Raw genomic sequence first — 21576 nt, forward strand, 5'->3', positions numbered from 1 at the left:
ATCTGTCACCGCTTCGGTATGAAACTGCAGTGATGTATCAGATCAGTCAGATCAGCTGCAGCATCCAATCAATAACTGATATCCAATAAGGGGGCGTGTCGGCTGGTACTCTCATGTTTCCTCGCTCCTCGATCCTCAGAGATCCCTCCTCCCTCCTCGCCCCTCGCTCCCCCGAGCAAAATAAGAGACTTGGGACGGCTATCAAAATGGCGCATCAGGAACAACTTCCGGTTCAGGCGAGGAGCGAGGAGCGAGGAGACATAAAATAAGGGACTTGAGACCGACCCGCTTAAACTGGCGCATGCGCGACCCCCATCAACGGTCAAAACATATATCGTGAAATGTGGTTTGTCCAAGTGAAGTTGCCGTACCTAGCTGTCCAAGACGGCGGAGGGGCTTGCGCATGCGCGACTCACATCAACTATCGACTGCAGCATCAGACCGCTGGCGGGGAGGAGAAGAAAACGAAGAAGAAGAAGAGGAAGGTAGCATATTCTTGTTAGCTTCATATCAGAGTTCAGGCTCTATTCAGCTGTAGACCTGCACCCTTCTCCCTCTGCCACAGCTCAGGTTAACGATAGCTTTGTAACTAACATAAAACGAAGCCGTGTTGTCGGCTCGCTGCAGTCCTGTTCAAACAGCAGTTGAAGTTGACTTACTAAAAGTTTGTTAGTTAAGTTACTTCTTGTCGCTGAGTAAAATCTATAGCTAGGTAGCTTAGTAGGGAAACTTTAAAGGTAACTTAAGTTACCATGTTTGAGTCTGTAGTGGTGGGCAGTTATGGAGAAAATGCCACGTTAATTTGCTAGTTTATCAGGTCCACCGAGCTAAAACTAATGCAGCCCTACAATAAACCTTCCCTCATGAAAGTTCTAATGTTGAGAATTTGTTGAACATTGTTTTAGAGAGGCCTTGTTTCAACGTTATGGTTATGTTGGAGTCTGTAGTTTGTGTCGCTGTTTCTAGTATTTAACTTACTCTGTACCCTCAATGATGTAAATTGTGGAAATAGCATTAAGTGGGTTATGCAATATCTTTTATGGTCGATTAATTATTGATAGTCCATAGGATTTTAACAGTAATCATTAATTTGTCTAGTCATCTTAATTTAATGCAGTAATTTTAATATGTCGATGAAAGTTTCACATTGGTGTCTGTGTGTGTGTGTGTGTGTGTGTGTGTGTGTGTGTGTGTGTGTGTGTGTGTGTGTGTGTGTGTGTGTAGCTGCAGGATGGATGTGTCCAGCAGGCTGGAGGTGTGGCAGCAGCTGGCTGAGAGCTGCGGTCTCAGTACGGTCCAGCAGGGCCTGCAGCAGGTCTGGAGGCTGCTGCTGCTCTGTCTTATCTGCAGACTCTGCTGTAGATTGGGTGAGCAACTCTGCCTGTGCACACAGCAGCCTTCAGAAGGGCTATTCTTAACATAGTTTTGATATTCACATAGGTGGAGGCAAAGTTGGATATTGTATTAAGATAATGTTCCTTGATTTCAACACCATTCTTATCAAAAATCTGTATTTGGATGCTTTTGCTGCTTTAAAGCAGTGAGGTGACAATGACATTGAAAAAAATATTTTTCAAACGAGTAGTTCACTTTCCATGTCATTCACATTTATTACACTTGGCTATAATAACTACAAATTTAACCAACTCTGATTTCAGTTTTCCTGTGTGTGTTCCTCAGTAGGTCCTTCCACTGTGAAGCATGTAGTGTCAGCGTTGTCTGGGATGTACGGCCTCTACATCTTCTTCGAGCTGCACATGCTATGGATGCTGTTGCTTGGCGTGCTCTGTTACCTCGTTCTGCTGCTCAGCCAATACTCCAGCAGCAGAGGCCTCTTCCTCTCAGCCGTCATCCTCATCTACCTCCTCATTGGGTGAGAAAACACTGCACAAAACATATAGGGGAATATGTACTGTTGTAAATTATCATCAGGGGTCAGCACAATTTTTCAATTTAGCAGGGTGTTTAGTAAGACTACATATGTAGATAAACCCAGCCGCAGGTCATTTGATTTGCATAAAATGTTGCTGAGTAAGAGCTGATGCTGGGCTCATTGTGCATGTGTGGGAAGGAATGGAGCATAAAGGAGAGTGTTATTAGTTTAATATCCTGATGTGATGTTATCAGTGAGAGAACCTTTAAACTCTTTTTACTAGATTATTGCTGTAAACAGAAAATATCACAGTCAATTAAAGTGTTACTGGCAGCTTCAATCATATCGCACTGGACTGGAGCTGCTATGAGCCATTAAGTCAGGTAAAATAGGCAGGGGGGACTGGGCTTTTCTCTCCCTGTTTGTGTGTGTGTTTGAGAGAGAGTGATAAAACAGTGCTGTATAGTGTATATATATGTGTGTGTGTGTATATATATATATATATATATATATATATATATATATATATATACACATACTCACACACACACATCAGTGGAGGCTGGTCCATAGAGGCAGAGGAGGTTGCTCCTCCTCTATTTTTTGAGAGGAAAGAGGAAGATCAAAATAAAAAAAGAATATTTGGTTGAAATAAACCATTATCAAATCTCTATATTATTTATAAAATATTTTTTCTCTCTTCTTTTGAAAAAATCCATTATTGAAAGTCTGGTTAAAATGCTTCAACAGCAACACCTGCAGGGCAGGAGGAGAAAGGGCAGTGTGTGTGAAGTGGTGGTGGGGGAGAGTGAGGGAGAGTGGGGGAGAGTGGGGGACAGAGGAGGACGGGTGCCTGCTGTCCTCCGCAGGACGGGATCTCTTACATCAATTTAAAGTACTTCATTTTTTTTCATGCTAATCTATGATTGGCCAAGACACGTAAAATGACACTCCAAGAGAGGACGTCCTCCGTAATCAATCAACAACCAGAATGCAATATTGACATCGCGTTGATCCAATGACAGTTTCCAGATTTCATCTTCAATTCTCTCCACTGTAAGGCAGAGTAGCAGCAGTAGATAACGAGCAGTAGATAGCTGCTTGCGTTAGCCAACTCAACAGTTAGCTTGTTGTAGCAGCCTGAATTACTCTTTATACATCCATGGGAGGACCGTTAAGGACTGTTGTTAAGCTAACAGGAGAATGGATCTGGACTGTGTGGCGCAGCAGCGGCAGGACGTTGCCAGGGAGGCTGGAGAGAGAAGCAACCGGAGAAACAACCAGGAGAGTTAGCTTGTTTGTCATTGTTGCTAATGATATCAGACTGGTTAACCAGCAGTCACAAAGTTCTGTTAACTAACAAACAAGATGACCAATAGCCAGAAATGAACGTTATGACATGGATACTTCATCTCCATGAAAGAAAGAAAGAAGACATCAGATACAGCTTCTCTTTCTCTGTCTCTTTGGTCGCTAATTTCATCTCTGATAGTTAAATGTCTCTGTGGCTGTTGTGTGAATTTATCTCCTTAACCAGAATGCAACAGAGATCATATAATGTGCTGTGGGTAGTTTGCTTGTTGAAGTTACAGTGAGTGGTCTGGACTCACTCATTCATTTGGAATTGATCCAGTTTTTAATTGAGTGGTTGTTCAGTCACCTTGATGTTGTGTGATTAGTGAATGAGTGTATAGGAGGACTGGCTGCTTGCTTGTGACAATTTCTTCAGTTTTTTTTTTTAAGCTGAGTTGTATGTTGAGTAATAAGCTTAGTGTTAATATGTCAGCTTTGTAGACTATATTTTGTATGTCGTGCATATAGATTAGAGTGTGTAAGTCATGTATTTGATACATACATTAATACTTTTTGTGAACCTACACTTTTAGATTTGTGAACGTTTTTAGTGTTCAGTCTCTCTACTGTTCAGCACTGATCTGTACCTGTATCACATTATGAGCTTTGTGGTACTTAATATATTTCTGTATACTAAGAATACACAGGAATACATGTAAATCATATGATATGTTGTCTGTTTTAACATAAATCTGTTGTCACAATAGAACGTTACTATTAATCTGAATTTCACTTTGTTGGTAAAATGACACATTGTGAACCACTCTATGGCTAAAATGAGCACTTCTTTGTTTAGAAACAATATGTATATGCTAAATGTCTATAAAGAAGCAGCCTTTTCACCACTCAGGGGTTTTTATTTTTGAAAGCAAATTGTTTTACTGGCATATAAAATTGCCCCCCACCCCTCCGATTTCATCAGGTGGGGTACAGTGATATAGTATGATGCAATTTGTTGTAAGATTCCATGTTGGTTTTCCTCCTGTTCTCCCCAATTTTTTGAGTCACCAGCTGCCACTGATATATATGTTATGCATAGTTTCCTGCACAGTTATGCTGCAGTGGTCAGTCTGCGATGATAAATGAAGTGCATTTTTATGAATTTGTATGAATTTAGATTCCCTTCTTCCATATTATGTGCCTCTAAACAGGAACGCCTTATGGGGAAGCCTGGGGAAGTCATGGCCAATACACATGGGGGGTTTGTCACGGGTGTTGCTTGTTAAGTGATTGTACAATTTTGTGCTTCATGGGACAAAAGTGTGCAAATTTCCCATTAGTTAATTTCATAAGTTCATAGTTCTGCAAACCTTCTAGATTCTGATTCTGTAGAATTCAAGTCTTGTAATGTTGTTTTTCTGCCTCCTCATTTCAGAGAGTTGCATTTAATTGATACGGTGACCTGGCATAAAATAAGAGGTAAATATTCCATGTTTGATTTGAGATTACTGTCATGATCTGTGATCTGTGCATTCATGTTCTGAAGTGAAGGTCTGACTGAGTTTTTCCATTCAGCTGCCACATAGCATTGCATTCATTAGCAGAGATGTTTTGAAACTCAACAGGGAATATGAATAATTATCAGACATGAGTTTGCTGACCTCAGACTGGAAGACAGTTTTAGGTACACAACAGCACATAAAGACACCGTTCCTCAACATTGAACTCTGATGCGTGCTTTCACTGGATGATCAAGGTTGTAAAGTTAGTAATCAAAAACGAGTTAGCTGTAGCTAGAATATAGCTTTACTGTATTCGTTATCTATTTATATGCCAGCATCCAGGTATGGGTGCCTGCAGGAGTAGTTGTTGACAAATACATGAATAAACACTTACAGTATATCTGCTAACAACTACATTTTAGCAGTGTTTCCCCTAGGTGTCTGCTTTGGGGTGGCGGTGGCAGCCTCGGGGCTGGGGGGGAGCAGTCATGGATGTATAAAGAGAACTGGATACAGGAAGAGCGCCAGGCTTTGAAGCAAATTTGACATAGCGGCCAAACCGTGTAATTACAACATCACGTGATGCACACTGGCCTAAAAAGACTTTTTCCAATAGACTTACATTGTGAAAGAAACGTCTGTAAATCAGCAGATACATCACAACCCCAGCAAAATGACTATCAGAATTAAATCCATCTGGTCCGATGACATTTCAAAAGCCTAGAAGAGCTGCATGATTGAATTGTTTTATCACCATTCAAGTTAACCAGAGGGCTAAACTGGAAGTAGCCGGCTCGGCCAGCGAAAGTCACTAGTGCACATGCTCTATGGGCCGCACAATGCGGAAAATCCAGGTACTTTCATACCCAGAAGTCGTTTTTTTTTTTTGTTTGGTTTTTTTTGCTTCATGCGCCACTGAGCAACTTTCATAGGAATGAACGGGGCCCTGCCTCCGACGCTGTATCCAGTTCTCTTCATACATCCATGGGAGCAATGCACTCTGTTTCTCTGTTTAGCGCCATCAGGTTAGGCTAACCCATTGTTGCTAACTTTAGTGCTAACCTCTTTCACTTTTCCAGCAGTTGGGGAAACAACAGGTGTGACTTTTCTTTGTCTAGAGATTCCCTCTAGATATTAACACACTGTAGCCTATACTGTACATTTACTGCTGGATTGACAACTGCTAACCTTTTCCTCTACTCCACTCGCATTCACTGTCACTTTTCTGCCGCTTCCTCCCTCACACACGTGCTCAACCACTCACTTGCTACGCGCACATATTACACACTGCCCTATTCCTTAAGAAGAGCTATGCTACCAATAGTTTTCCAGGCAGTGACACAGAGGTTGACTCATGTTTCAGAACAGTGCTGCACAGAGGCTCCCATATGTTATTAATTTCCAAATGAATGGATATTTGGCGTTATTTTTGAGCATTAAAAGAAGATTTTTTTTGGCCTGGTGGGGGTTCTTGTTGGCCTGGCAGCCTGTCAGGCCTACACAGTTATAGGGGAATAGTGTGTTATAAACCATTTATTAACAGTCCCTTACTTACTTAATACTCAGTGTTACCTAAAAGGGTTATGTTGACTGCATCATTTTGCAGCACGTTTACAGCCGTAACAAAGGATTCTTTCATTATCTTTTTTCAATAAGCAGATGTTTTCATTCTATAAAAATTATAAAATTCAATAGTTGGCAACTAATCGATTCATCAACTAATTATTGCAGACCTAAATGTGTTTCCGTCTTAACTGCATTTTCTGAACATGTTGCAACAGCAGTATTCAGAGAGAAAGTATCAAGTAGCCTCGCTCTGTGATATCAGCTGTTACAACTTTGAAAACAAATTCTGTTAGATGTCCAGTGTTTTCCATCCTGTCGTGTGTATGCGTGTGTGTGTGTCAGGCTCTCAGATGGTGGTGGCCATGAAGGCCATCTCTCTGGCCTTTGACCTGGACAGAGGAGCAGTGGGCAACCTGCCCTCCCCAGCTGAGTTCTTGGGCTATGTTCTCTTTGTGGGCACCGTTGTCTTTGGGCCCTGGATCAGCTTCTCCACTTACAAGAATGCTGCTGAAGGCAGAAAACTGGTGAGTAGCAGTTAACATTTCCAGCTGCCTGTGTCTGCATGCTATTTATCTTGTATGCCACTGCGGAGGTGATAAAGCGGTTTGTTCCTCAGAGCTGGTCGTGGCTGCAGGCTTCCTTCCTCAGCCTCCTGAAGAGTCAGATCTGCCTGCTGGTCTCCACCTGCATTGCCCCGTACCTCTTCCCTTTGTTCATCCCCATCCACGGAAACACTGTCACACACAAGTAAGGCAAATGTTCATGCAAATCTTTGTCCTGCTGCAATTTAGGTACAGCCGCTTTTACGGTGCACTGGTTTGAGAATGCCCTGTCTGTTTCTCTTCCCCTGCTTCCAAGATACATTTGAGTAAGGTAAGGCTTATTTTCAGGGTTAGAATTTACTGCTTTTCTCCCTGCAGGCTGCCGTATGCCAACTGCAGTATGTTTAGAATAAATCCTGGGTAAAAGAGATGTATTATTGGATTTTGTTTTTGAGAAAAATATTCATTACTGTGTTCATACTTCTAGAGGGCACATGGCCATCCCTCTGAGATACCGTGCTTGATTATAGCATCAGCAGTATAAAGGCACAGTAATACATTATCAGGTACTTTGATAAAATGTTCTAAACTTGTGACTGAAGTTCCATACTCCACTTTCTGTGTATTTCTGTGTTTCTGACGTTACGGCACAAGATGGAAACAATCAGATTCTAGTGGAAGTTATAGAAATGTATGAGTGTGGAAAAAAATGAATGAGTCTAATGATGTTTTTGATGTGCATGTGTGTTGCACAGGTGGCTGCATGCCTATGAGAATGCAGTGTCCTTCCACTTCAGTAACTACTTTGTGGGCCACCTCAGTGAAGGCACCAGCATGCTGGCTGGAGCTGGCTTTACTGAAGAAAAAGACAACCTCAGGTGGTAAGTAAGGGCTTAGCAGCTGTGATATGGACTTGTTTTACAGTTTGAGGATGGTGGAGTGATCCTGTGGTTCCAATACAATTGGGATGGTAATAACAGTTACACAACACAAGAGCTTACCTTGCCAGACATCTGGATTTGCATACTCACAACATCACGGGATCCCGCGAGAATCTATCTTGTCACGGCTCATGTTATGCAGGTGGTGCATCACGTTACACAAGAGCCACAGACTCTGAACAACAACAACCCACATTAGCTTGCCTGCTAAGGTCTCCTTCTTATCTAACTTAAAGACATGAACACAGGTGTTGTCCTGCACCTTAGCTTGTTGAATGAGCCACCAAACAAACATAATTAGTCTCTTAGCTGCAGCATATAAACATACTTGCAAATGTCACTTCGGATATCTTAAATGCCCACTAGCAGACACTGCCGATTAAGGCATATTTAAAACCTAAAGTCACCTCCGACTAATTTCAGAATTGGGCAGAATTGTTGACAGATCGGCTGTCGTTTGATGTGCGATCTGGCTGTTGGACTATCAGTTTGATTTTTAATACATTTTGGTTAGCTGTGTGCTTGCTTTAATATTGTATTTTACATAGTGTGGCGAAAAGTGTATTCATGACCGAAACAGATGTAACTGAACTTTGCAGCAGAACAGATGGATCATACTCTTTGCATCTTCCAGACATCTGTGGCACAGTATTTTTCTTTTTTTCCCTTCGTACTTCCTGTTCATAGTAGAATTGCTCAAAGTAATGCTGCCTTTTTCTCTTTTTGTTTACATGTTGAGGATGCAGTCGTCTTGAACTTCATTGGAAATGTCAAATGGGTTCATGCTTATGTTCAGTGTGTGCTTCACATTGTGGCTGGTTAATTGATTTGTACATGTAAGCGTAAAAGTCTTTGTGCAGTGTAATGTGACCGATCTTAATCGGTGATAAATTTTGAGGTTTGATGTGTTTGCCTCTTTTCGTCACTTTCATAACCTTCTTGTATCAGATTGAGCACACAGCTTGAAGTCTAATCACCTAAATGTTGTTTATAATAAAGAAAGTTATCAGATTTCTCAGGAGAGGCTTCAAAATACAAACAAGATGGATGGCTGAATGAGTGATCCCTGGGAATCCCAAATACCATATATTTGTATGTTTTTGTGTTGTGTAGGGATATGAGTGTGGTGAAACCTCTCAGTGTGGAAATGCCTCGGTCCATGGTGCTGGTGGTGACGTCCTGGAACATCCCTATGTCCCGGTGGCTCAAAACCTGTAAGTAGGAGCCTCCACTCTGTCTGTTAAATACTGCCTGTCACACCAACCCACAATATTCAGGGCTGGGCTTACCATTATAGTAATCGAAAACTTACTGTAGGTGGCAGCTTATCATTTTTAGACGACCGTCACTGTCTCTGGTTAAAATGACAGATATCACTGACAGTAGATTGACTGGGAGTGAGCTCCTGATTACATCTCAAACTTGGACCTAAAAACTGGAACATTTTGCAATATAACCCTCAGTAATCTTCAGAAAGGACTCTAAAGAAGAAGTAATAGCATGGATCAGCAAGAACAGGAGAGAAAATATCATCTTTGGATACTTTTCAAATCAAAACAACTAGCTAGCTGTCAACTGCTAACTGCTACCTGCTGTTACCAATATTCCAAAGGAGATACAGCTCTAAATAAGCTAACAGAAGAGTTATTTTATGAAAACAAGAAGAAAAATTAATGGATCCTTGCTGGTAATGTAACCCACGCATAATGGAGCCTCTCTATGCACCCTGGACTCTAGAAGGCGCGGACTTATCCAGTCGCCTCTCTGTCAGCTTCGCTAAATTTGTGCACTTCTGTAAACTTTTTGTGAATAATATTGGACATTATTGGACAATGATAACTTATGACTATGAGCCACTCATCGGGATGAGGAAATAGTCAGCTCACACCCCCTGTCGACTCTGCTACCAGGCCGGTCCAGATTTTCAAATGTAAACATCAGATTAAACATCAAGGAAAAGGTGGAGAGGATAAACACCAGCTGCGATCCTGACCACATGGACAAGCAAGACCATCTGTACACCCATCTCAACATTGAAGGAAACAGTCCTGGCCACATGGGGATCCTAATTGCCCGCAGCATTGGAAATTAGCGGGGGGCAAGGGCAAAAATGCCCCAAGAAATCTCAGAATGCACCTAAAAACCGTGATAGAGGGGCAGAAATTGCCCTCAAAAATTCGAAAAAAATAATTTTATCTTTACTAGTTTAGGTCAATATCCTAATTCTACATGATGTCATCATTTTATTTTCATCCAATTCATTTAATTTCAATTTCAACACACAAACACAAACAGTGCTGATGTGTAACACAATAGTGTCAGCTTTCTGTCCAGCCATTCCAGCTATCCCAAAGCTTCACACAGACGTCCATCCGGCTGTGACTACCTACGTAGCCAACTTATTGGAGGAGCAACTCTGCCCTCTGAACAGGCTGTGTAAAAAGGGCAGCAACTAACATTAATGGGCATTAATTCTGTAGGTCTGTAGTCTCCCAGTCAACTGGTCAATTAGTTGGTCGATATGTTCTCATCTGACCAAATTCTCATAGGTCGAATAATCTCCGTGTTACCTTCATAAGAAGAAAAGTGCTACATCAGTAGCCTTCCAGGATTAATCCATTATTTCCTGCAGCGGGAGGAACAGACTAACAAATTACCTGTGAAAACGGGGGTGTATTCAAAACACCCCTGTTGTTTTCACAACTTTGAACTCACCCAACCTAATGGAGTCTGCTAGGTCTAGCCTTACTGTACGCAATGTTTACTGAGTGTTTATTAAATCAGTGTTTCTCCTATAATTACAACAATGAGAACCCCTGCCAGGCCAAAAAAAAAAAAAGTTTAAACGCCAAAAATAACGCCAAATATCCATTCATTCAGAAATCAATAGCGTTTGGAAGTCTATGTGCAGCGCTGCTGTGGTACGTGAGTCAACCTCTGTGTCGTTGCCTGGGAAACTATTGGTAGCGTAACTCTGTTAAGGAATACGTCATTGCGTAGTATGTTTGCGAGTGGGAAAAGAGCGAGCGGCAGGAAGTTGTCAGTCTGGCAGTAAATGTACAGTACAGACTACCATGTATCAGTTAATAAATGCTAAAAAGTCAAGTCTGTCATTTCCCCAAGTGCTGGAAAAGTGAAGGGGGTTAGCTCCAAAATTAGCAACAATGGGTTAGCCTAACATGAAGACGCAAAACAGAGAAATGAGAAATATATGGCTTCTGAGTTCACTGTGTACTATGTCCCGTTACATCCAACCTCCTCGCGACTAATCGATTAGTTGAAGATTATGTACGATTTCAGTCGACCAAGATTGTCTTTGGTTGACTACAGCCCTAATATTTTGCAATTTTGCACGGATGAGCCCAGGTAATAGAGCAAATCACCAATCCAGTGGACCGGTCATCTGCCACCTCTTTTCAGAAAATAGCAGGTCTCCTCTTCATGCTGATCCTGCTCTCTGGAGATGTTCCGCTAAATCCTGAACCAGTGACCCCTGGAGCGCTGCAGAACTTTGGTGCTGACTTGTGCCCAAGTGTGTCTGGAACTCCTCTGGTGCCGGTGATAAGTGAGCATCAACTTTCTAAGCCGGGCTTCTCCCTTAACAGACTAAACTTTGTTGACACTTGGTATGATGTCTCAATGAATAACTTTTCGCCACTGGACTGTGGAAACCTTGATAGGTCCAGTGTCCCTCTCACAGAACCTGCTGCTGACACTACTGTGTGTCGAAACCCTGCAGTGAGGAGGCAGAGGTTATTCAAAATCTTCCAAACTGTCAATTATGCAAAAGTCTTATGGGACCCGAAGTTGAAACCGAGGTGGCTATTCGGTGGACATTTTAACATCAGAAGCATTACTGCAAAGAGCAATCAGCTAACTCATCTTGTGTCTGACTCAAATCTGGACTTTCTCTGTCTGACTGAAACATGGTTGAAACAAAGAACTCCTGTGAGTGTGTTCAAGGTGCCTGGATACCAATGTTTCAGAAAAGACAGACCTGATGGAAGAGGAGGAGGGGTGTTTTTTTATGTGAGACAACATCAAACATGAACGTGTGGTTAATAATGCAGGTAACACGTTAGAATATGTTGGGATAAAAATAATGTTATCCCAGCAAATGTCTTTAAACATCATAGTTATCTATAGGCCCCCTTCTGAAGATCACTTTCTGTGATCAACTCACAGAAGTCTTGAAAGAGTGCAATCTCAACAAAGAATTATTACTTATGGGTGATTTTAATGTGAACTGGGAGAATAAAACTAAGAGCAAAAAACTAAAAATGATCACAGAGAAATTCCAACTAGAACAACTAGTAAAAGGCCAAACTAGGATTGTGAAATGCTCCAGTACACAAATTGATCTGATATTTACTAACAAAAAAATCTGGACTGGGTGAGGAACCCATTCAGTGTGAATGAAAACAGCAGAAACTGCTACTGAGTGAGTCTGAATATTATTTTTCCACTCACAATAAGGGTAAATGGCTTTGTATTAAAGGAGAATAACAATAATTAATTAATTAGAAAAATAAAAACATATGTAATGAAAAGTTATGTAGATGGGTGAATATTTGAAAGAGTAAAAACTGAGACAAGCTTTGCAAAAATGAAAAAGTATCAGTTTCCTTTCATAGATTGAAATGACATAAAAAGGGAACTGTCAATAGAAAAGCTGTTCAAAAGCATCTTCTTCCCTTAAAGCATGATTAGTCTAGAAGATTTAAACTTGATGGCTGCATTAGAAAACAGCAGCAATGGTTATGTGTGGAGTGGTGCTGAAATCTTATTAATAATTCTAATATTGTGTTATTTGTTTGGCAGGCATCAGGCAATGTAACCTGTAACATGTTTAACAATAGGGAAAATGGGAAAGGTGTCAGATTTTTTTTTTTTTTGCTTTAATTCCCCCCCCCCCCCCCCCCTCCCCCCTAATAATTTTGTTTACAGCTCAAAAGACATGTTTAAGTGTACAGTACCTCTTTAAGCATCACATAAAAACAAATGTTGAGTGTGAGTTCCATTATGTTGTATGCTTACTGTGCTCCTGTCCTCCATGTTCCTCAGATGTCTTCAAAAATGCCATAAAACTGGGAACTTTTCCAGCAATCCTGGTGACATATTCAGCTAGCGCCTTACTGCATGTGAGTGAGAATGTACACACTTCTATCCAGAAACTTCACTGTATAGGTGGTCACTTAAAGCTACAGTATGCTAAATCATGTTGTGCCATGCTCTGTTGTTGTAAGTCCATCTACTTTCAAGTCAGTGTGGAAACATATGATAAACTACAAACCCCTGCCATCCATTGGTACTATGTGGTTTTAACTGTTCACTGATGGGGAAAGGGTTAACATAGCCCATCAGTAGTAGATCAGTAGTAGTTCTTTTCTCTGATTTAAAACACTAACTCTGCATTTGAACACTGGCACTGATTGGTAAAGAGAGTTGCCTACCATTGGAAAAGGATTTTTGTTAGAAATACACAGTATGTAGGAAGTCTACACCTTTTGTGAGATGCTGAATAATTGTCTATCAGTATTTGAACTAAATATGCAGTTTGTTTTCCTCAGGGTCTGAGTTTCCATCTAGGAGCTGTTCTGCTCTCTTTGGGCTTCATCACATACGTTGAACATGGTACGAAGAGCATTTCTATTTGTACGAAAGAGTATTAAAAATCCAACTGAATTCAATTGAATTATTTCATGTTCTCCTTGGAGAGAAAAATCAAAACCAAAAGCAAGAAATTTACGTTTCTCCCCTAGTTTTGTATAAATTCACTATTACATAGCTGGAATTCATATATCTATACAGCAAATCAAATCTTGCAATCTTGCAAGACCCAAAGCATATTTTTAGGCTTCAAGTCTATTTTCCTCCGTTTTATACACGTAACTACAGTCATTGTGTATCGCGCTTCCAAAATGCAGGTGACCTACACTCAAAGCTGTACCTTAATGTCGACACACAAATGACCTCAAAGACCTTTTTACTTCTTATCAATAACACAAAACTATTTTAATTGGACTATAAATGTGAAAGTGATGCACCATGGGTCAGCCAATAGCTCTGGATTAGGGGTGTGCATCTTTCCCTCTCAGACGATTTGATATGTATCTAGATACATATTCCATAGTCCAATACAAAAACGGTACAGATAAATTTATAACAATATGATACACTGCCAATTTGATACAATTCGATTCAGCTGCAATTTGGAATGGATATTTTAACCTTTTTAATTACATGTGACTAAAATCAACAATACATTATTTCTGCATTTCTTATTTCAAAAACTAAATCATAAACACAACGTGTAACTGTCCAAATACTTACCCTCTGGACTGTAAGTACATGCAGTGCTGCTTGGAAGTTTGTGAACCCTTTAGAATTTGCTCTATTTCTGCATTAATTTGACCTAAAACGTGATCAGATTTCCATTCAAGTCCTAAAACTAGATAAATAGACATCAGTTAAACAAATGAAACAAAAACCTTACACTTGTTTGTTTTATTTATTGAGGAAAAAGATCCAGTGTTACATATTTGTGCATGGCAAAAGTATATGAACCTCCTAGGATTATCAGTTCATTTGAGGGGGAAATTAGAGTCGGGTGATTCAGTCAATGGGATGACAATCAAGTGTGAGTCTGGGAAGCCCTGCCCTATTTAAAGAAGAGAAATCTGGGTCTTCATTATCAAAGTCTGAGCTTCACAATACTGGTTTGTGGAAGTGTATCATGGCTCAAAGGATATTTCTGAGGACCTTAGAAGAAGAGTTGTTGATACTCACCAAGCTGGAAAGGGTTTCAAAACCATTTCTAAAAAGTTTAGCTCAAGACCATGTGAATAAGCCAGAAGGTGATTGGAAAAATATTCTGTGGATGGATGAGACCAAAATTGAACTTTTTGGCTTGAATGAGAAGCGTTATGTTTGACGATGAGCAAACAACTGCATTCCAGCATTAGAACCTTCTCCCATCTGTGAAACATGGTGGTGGTAGTATCATGGTTTTGGCCTGCTTTGCTGCCTCTGGACCAGGACAGCTTGTAATCACTGAAGGAGCTATGAGTTCTGAGTTGTACCAACACATTCTATCGGAAAATGTCAAGCTATCCATCTGTGAACTGAAGCTCAACAGAAAGTAAGTAAGACAACAACCCTAAACACACAAGTCATTCTACCAATGAATGGTTACAGCAGAGGAAAGATAATGTTTTGGAATGGCCAAGTCAAAGTCCTGACCTTAATCCTATAGAAATTATGTGGAAGGACATGAAGCAGGCACTTCATGCAAAGAAGCCCACCAACATCCTCAAGTTGAGACTGTGCCAATGTGCAAGGCTGATAAGCAGTTACCAGAAACATTTGGTTGAAGTTACAACCGCAAAGGGGGGTCAAACCAGTTACTGAAAGCAAGGGTTCATGTACTTTTGCCTCACACAAATATGTAAGATTGGATCATTTTCCTCAATAAATAAAGGAAAAAGTTTATTTGTTTTGTCTTATTTGTTTAATTGGGTTCACTTTATCTAGTTTTAGGACTTGTGTAAATATCTGATTACGTTTTAAGTCATATTTATGCAGAAATACAGAAAATTTCAAGAGTTCACAAACTTTCAATTAGCACTGTACATGCTAACTAATGAAGATGCAGAACCTCAATTTTTACTTCATCCTACAATATGGTTGATTTTTTTTTTTCCTACCCTCAGCTCTGAGAAAGAAGCTTGCAGCCATCTTCAGTGCCTGTATCCTGTCCAGGCCCTGCGCCTTTGACTGCAGCCATCAGCACAAGAAGGTACAGGTTCAGCTCTACTCAGCTGTGGAGCAGCAAAGTATTACAGTCAGAGCAAAACAGACATGGACAGCAATGGGTTGTACCACTGATTATATAGTTGTTTCCTATCAAAGGGAATTGTGCAAACATGTATTAAATATTATGAATTTAGATCATTTTGTAGAGATCTGTTTTCACTTTGACACTAAAAGCTCAAAAAAGCCTCAATAATCAACTTTGATTCATTGTTGTAAAATAATAATCCATCCACTGTATTATATTTTCGAACCCATAAAACAGACACTTTTGAAAACGCTGCTGAACCTGTTTTAGTTTGAAAACTCCAGGATTGCATTTGTCTGGACAGGCGGAAACAGACTTTTAAAAACAATGATGCAGACACCCACATTCTCTTCCTGATTGGGTCTTTTCATTCACAACATGTCCTTCCCTGATTCGTCACACCCCTATCACGTGACACATAACATGACGTTGATTACCAGTGGTTAATTCAACATGGATAATACTTTTCAGGTGTTGCTCACCTTGTTGGTCCAAGCAAAGAAATCTCTGGTCTTACTTTTCGGCATTGCTGTGCTTCCTCCGTAATATTTTAGTATGTGATATGCATTTTCAGGTGTGTTTGCATGGATGGAGATTATTTCTGAAACGGTGCTAAAACACTCGTGGATGGAGATTGTTTTCGTTTTAAAACACTGTTTTAAAATTAAAACATTAGTGTGGACATAGTCTTAGTTACAAATCCATGATGTAGAGTTTCCAGGTTTGCTAATTTGGGTGGATTTATTGTTGTTTAGCACTTTAAGGTTCATCAACCTTTTTCATTTAATATGCATTGAAAAGGAAAGTGCCCTTCTGTCTTGGTGTCTGTACTTATCTGAGAAAATTCTAAATGATGTTTTTGATGCTGATTATTTGTCAAAATTCAGATGCTTCACATAATAAATGGGGAAAAAAAACATGTTTGTAGAAACTTTCCTGTACCTGCAAGGGTATATAAGATGTTCTTGCAACTATTTCTCAGTTTCTTTTTTGCTTTGGTCTGTAGGAATATTGGGTGATGCTGCTGAACCTACTGTTCAGCCTCCTGGCCATCTTCCACCTCACCTACCTGGGCTCCATGTTTGATCCTGGAGTTGATGAACAGGAAGTAGAAGAAGTAAGGAACAACCTGAGGACCAAGCTCAGTATATTTATATAATATATTTATATGCCAGGTAAATGTCAACAAGATACAGTGCAGGACATGGTGGCTCCATTTAAATGTTAGACTTTGTCAACATAATCCCACTAGGAAAGAGGGATTATGTCCTTTGAGTTGCTAGAAGGATTTCAATGAGAATCATCTTCAGGGCGACTGTAGCTCAGGAGGTAGAGCGGGTTGTCCAATAACTGGAAGATCGGCAGTTTGATTCCCAGCTTCTAGTCCGCATGTCAAAGTGTCCTTAGGCAAGATACTGAACCCCAAATTGCTTCTAATGGCTGTGCCATCAGTGTGTGAATGATTAGATTCCCTCTGATGGGCAGGTTGGGACCTTGCATGGTAGGCCATGACACCAGCATATGAATGTGTGCAAATGGGTGAATATGACTCGTAATGTAATAAGGGTTTTGAGTGGTCAGATGACTAGAAAGGCGCCATACAAGTACAGTCCATTTACCATTTATCTATTCAGGAAGTGTTCAGTTTCATTGATGACAGTGCAACAGCAATTTAAATAAAAAGCAGCAGAGTGAAAGAGGCTAGAAAACCGTAGTGAATGAGAGCAGCAGAGGATTGATATATATTAAATAAAAAAAAAACATGAACAATGAACTAAATAAAAAAATAAACTGTGTATAAATTAAGCTCTCTTCTCATTTGAAGAGATTATGAAACTGGACAAATTATTATGAAATGTTATTTCATCATTAATTTTCATAAGAACTAGATTTGATTGAATATCATTTTCATTTTAATTCTAGACATTATTTAAAAATCTCCTTTTTCTGTTTGTCTGTTTTTATTTCATACTGACATTTTCTCCACTAACACGTAATTCATGGGGTAGCAGTTGTTGTGCTTGTTATATTAAGAAAAGCAGGAGGTACATGATTGGCTAAAAGGTGAGGGGAGACCACTGTCATAAAAAGTGATGTTGTGGAATTAAATGGGTCATTATGAAAAGTGACATTATGAAATAAAAGTGTAATGGGGAAAAATTCCATTATGACATAAAAGCAGACTTGAAAATGGGCATTTTGAAATAAAAATGATATCCAATAACAAAAAACATGTAATAATTCATAATAGTGAGAAGTGTTGAGTTTGCATTTATAGCTAATTTAAAGAGGAGCATATCAGAAAACAGAGAGGTCTCTTGTTAAAATGTGATGACATACCAATAAAACAGAAAACATTTCATTCATTTCATCATTTTATGTGTATTCTTCCATTGTTAGATTTATTTGTTGTTTGTTTTTTTTGTAGTGTACATTGTCCTCCAAATTAAATGACCAACTATGTGGTTTGACCATGTGACTCCAGAACAACACGTAGGAGTGATTTCTAATCTGACACCCCTATCGACAGTAATCGGCAGCATCATTTGTCTGTGCTTTCCAAAACCATTACACATCACTGTTATAAAATAATGATGTTTTATGATGTGACAATGTTGTGGTTAATGTCTGATTAGGTTTAGGCAGCACAAAAGCCACTTGGTTAGGTTTAGGGGAAGATCATGATTTGGGTTCAAATCATTGCTTTGTTAAGGTTAGAGAAACGTGGTGTGGGTCACTACTTCCTTAAAGTTAGGCCACCTTCATCATTCTGGCTACAATAATAACCAAGGGGTTAAAGCTGGAGTGGGGGACTTTTCCCCCCCTTCTGGCAGTGAAAGTAATTAAAAAAACACTGTCAACACACGCTTATGTCATAGGCTCCGCCGTAGCCTACTCTGTCACTGCTGTTGTGACTGTAGAACAGTGGATAAATTGTGTCATGGAGTCCCATGAAATGACTCGGTTCACTATCAGAATATGATCCATTCAGCATGATTCAATTATTTTATCCCCATTCAAGTTAGCAGAGAACTAACCGAAAGTTAGCCGGCTCAGCCAGCCTAAGTCTCTAATGCACACGCTCTGCCCGTGGAGCATGCATAGTATGCATTCGTTGGAATGTCAAACCTGAAACCAGATTAAAAACTTTGTATACTGTGAAATACAGATTTATCTGGTGGTGATAGGCTTAATCAGCATTGTGTGAACTATATGGCAAGGGCTTAAATGTAACCGTTGTTAATTTATAAGTAAAAGTTCCGCACTTCAGGTTTAAGGTTAGGGGACGATCATAGTTATGCTTTTTAAAAGACTGTCCCAACTCACAGTTGAACCAGCGAACAAATGGCGGTCACCTGTGGCAAAGTCTACTGTTGGTTAATGCCTCCATCCACCCCTCCTCCTCTGAATGAGGAAATTTGACTTTCATAGACGTGAATGAACACTTTGCATATTCAGAGATCGGTGTGCCTGCGATTATACCCGCATACCTAGCCGCCAGGTCAGGAGTGATTCTAAATGTGCGCAGATTCTTAACCACAATAAATAAATTCTATACATAGAAATGATTTGATAATTTACTACTTACATTAAGTCTTACTAGTGTTCCAAAGCATATTCATGTACCACACACTATAATGATCAGACCTGCACAGAATATCTGATTACATTTCCATCCTGTTTGCAGGGTTATGCTGCCATCCACACCATCCAGAGGTGGTCTGAACTGAACTGGGCCAGCCACTGGCTTATGTTCGCCTGCTGGGTCTTCTACCGTTTAATCCAGTGATGTCATCAAAATGCTTTGTAATCCAATGGGTTGGTATCATTGAATAGCAGGGTGTTGTGGTCTGATGGAAAGGACTGTGTCAGCTGGAGTAAATAAACAAACCTCGAGACCTGTTTGGAACTGTATCTAATATCTTCTGGAGAGATGGATAGATGCTGAGTGGAACGTAGCAAATACCAACAGTATAGGACATATTAAAATGAACTGCAGAAAATGATCAGTTTACTGATTTCATTGCATTGAAAATATGATTGGAACAAATAAAGGACACTACATGTAAAGGACCTCCTAATGCACCTTACAGCTGAAATACATCAGGCACGGACATGACGCATCACCTGGGTGGGGCGGAGGTTTTTTGTTTTTGTTTTTTTTTTATCTGCTACACCAACTGTGTCTCTGTTGCATGTGGTTGCGTACCAGCCCTTGAATTTTGCCAATTGAAAATGCAGTTGGTTATACAGAGTTTGGAAGTGTAGCTACAGACGGGTGAAAAATTAAAGGAAAAGCTGGTACAGGTCTGAATGCTTCACCCCTACAATGAGGGGATCTGGTGGCAGCATTGGTCAGCCTTGGTCATTGATTCTACAAGTCTCTGGAACACTATTCTTCAAAAAGATATTCTTTCATCTGGTGTTTTCGTGGTGGAGAGCACTGTCTAACACGTCAGTCCAAAATCTCACATGGGTGTTCAATTGGGTTGAAATCTGGCGACTGCGAAGGCCATAGCATATGATTCACATCATTTTCATACTCAACAAACCATTCATTGACCCCATGTGCCCTATGAATTGGGGCATTGTCATCCTGGAAGAGACCACTCCCATCAGGTTAGAAATGTTTCATCATAGGATAAAGGTGATCACTCAGAACAACTTTGTATTGATTTGCAGTGACCCTTCCCTCTAAGGGGACAAGTGGACCCAAACCATGCCAGCAAAATGCTCCCCTAAGCATAACAGAGCCACTGGATCTCCTCACTGTAGTGGTCATGCATTTAGGCCTGTACTGGTTTTTCCTTTAATTTGTCACCCCTCTGTATATATATGTATGTACTGTACTTTTTCCATGTTTTTTGTTGTTGTTACATTTTATTATTTTACATTTTATTGCTGCTATTGTGTTTTTTGTTTTTTCTATTAAATGTTTCTATAACTGTACACAGGCCTCTGGGTGATGATTATGCTGGTTGAAGATAATGTCAGACTGGCACAGCTAGGACGGAACCATCAACTCTGGTGTGAATGATATTTTTTTGCGGTTTTAATTATAATCATTTCCCAACTAAAAAATCATTTGCCTATGAACAAATATGTGTGGACCAGCACTACATACTACTACATTTATCACTTAAAGCTGGTGAGGAAGGAATACACATTTGGGTAGAGATTTGATAATCAAGTGACATCTGGGAACAACCCCTTGATCAACCATATGCCAACTGTGTGTCTTTCCTGCCTCCTGACCCCTGCTGATTTGACCTTTTTGATCCTACCTGAATGCAGTACCCCCTCCTGTATCTGCTCCTTGATTTCATCTGTCTAGGAGCCAATTTCAGAGGTAAAGGTCCTTTTGAAAACCTAATTATTGTTGCTGTGTATTGTTGGAGGTCTTTGGAATTTAAGTCTAAAAGAAGGGTAACGCCATCTGAAATTTAAGTTTGCTGTGTGGTTGTGAATGGGGGTTAATGAAAAGGTTATTTGGTAGAGATGTTTAGGAATGCTTGTATTTTCATAACCTAGAAATCTGACTTTGTTGTGAAGTTGCTTGCTTCTTCCTAGCCTTAGAATCTGACTCACTCTTCTAAAGGTGTAACATCTCAGGTAACACAGGAAAAGAGAAAATGGCCACAAGGATAGGGCTTAGGGTTGGTCCATAGTGTTTGGACCACTGAGAAAGTGGGGGAAATAGGCCTATGCAGGACTGGTAATAAGAAGTAGGGATATGATTTGCTCTCCTAATATTTGGGAATATATTTCATAATAAATAAATCCCAGTCTTAGGGATTTGATGTATTCTCTTTACACAAACAAAGAGTGACTTGTATCTTCTGAGTAGAATGTTGATTGGAAGGATTAGAAAGTAAAGTGTGGACAAAAGTATATATGATATAAAAGTACAAATGAAGGTCTTTTAGAAGGGATTTTACAGAAGGACAATGGGAATTTTTAGCAGAAGTTCAGAGAAAGAGTTGACAGGTCCTGTAAAGTACACGTATGATAATTATGG

General features: G+C 40.0%; 1 protein-coding gene across 3 annotated transcripts; it reads left to right on the top strand.

Annotated features, from left to right (window-relative positions):
- Window positions 1–252: 252 nt before the first annotated feature.
- Window positions 253–20507, top strand: LOC137183991 (protein-serine O-palmitoleoyltransferase porcupine-like). Of its 3 annotated transcripts, none has more exons than XM_067591264.1 (13): window positions 253–485; window positions 1225–1367; window positions 1684–1873; window positions 4602–4645; window positions 6577–6758; window positions 6851–6981; window positions 7532–7657; window positions 8831–8931; window positions 12782–12858; window positions 13288–13351; window positions 15430–15515; window positions 16564–16674; window positions 19246–20507. In XM_067591264.1, the coding sequence occupies exons 2-13, from the start codon at window positions 1232–1234 to the stop codon at window positions 19345–19347; spliced, it is 1350 nt and encodes a 449-aa protein (XP_067447365.1). In that variant the 5' UTR covers window positions 253–485; window positions 1225–1231; the 3' UTR covers window positions 19348–20507. The 3 variants fall into 3 exon arrangements, with proteins under 3 accessions (XP_067447365.1, XP_067447363.1, XP_067447364.1); XM_067591262.1 differs by having other exon boundaries at window positions 263–485; window positions 1681–1873; XM_067591263.1 differs by having other exon boundaries at window positions 469–570; window positions 1681–1873.
- The last annotated feature ends 1069 nt before the right edge of the window (window positions 20508–21576 follow it).

This window comes from Thunnus thynnus, chromosome 6 (genome assembly GCF_963924715.1).
Source record: "Thunnus thynnus chromosome 6, fThuThy2.1, whole genome shotgun sequence".
Taxonomy (NCBI): domain Eukaryota; kingdom Metazoa; phylum Chordata; class Actinopteri; order Scombriformes; family Scombridae; genus Thunnus; species Thunnus thynnus.

Bases quoted from the DNA above. Each gene is read 5' to 3' on its own strand.
- LOC137183991 (XM_067591262.1), top strand. From the start codon at position 1,232: ATGGATGTGTCCAGCAGGCTGGAGGTGTGGCAGCAGCTGGCTGAGAGC. The intron at 6,759-6,850 runs GTGAGTAGCAGT...TTTGTTCCTCAG, and splicing joins CTGCTGAAGGCAGAAAACTG to AGCTGGTCGTGGCTGCAGGC. The intron at 12,859-13,287 runs GTGAGTGAGAAT...TGTTTTCCTCAG, and splicing joins CAGCTAGCGCCTTACTGCAT to GGTCTGAGTTTCCATCTAGG.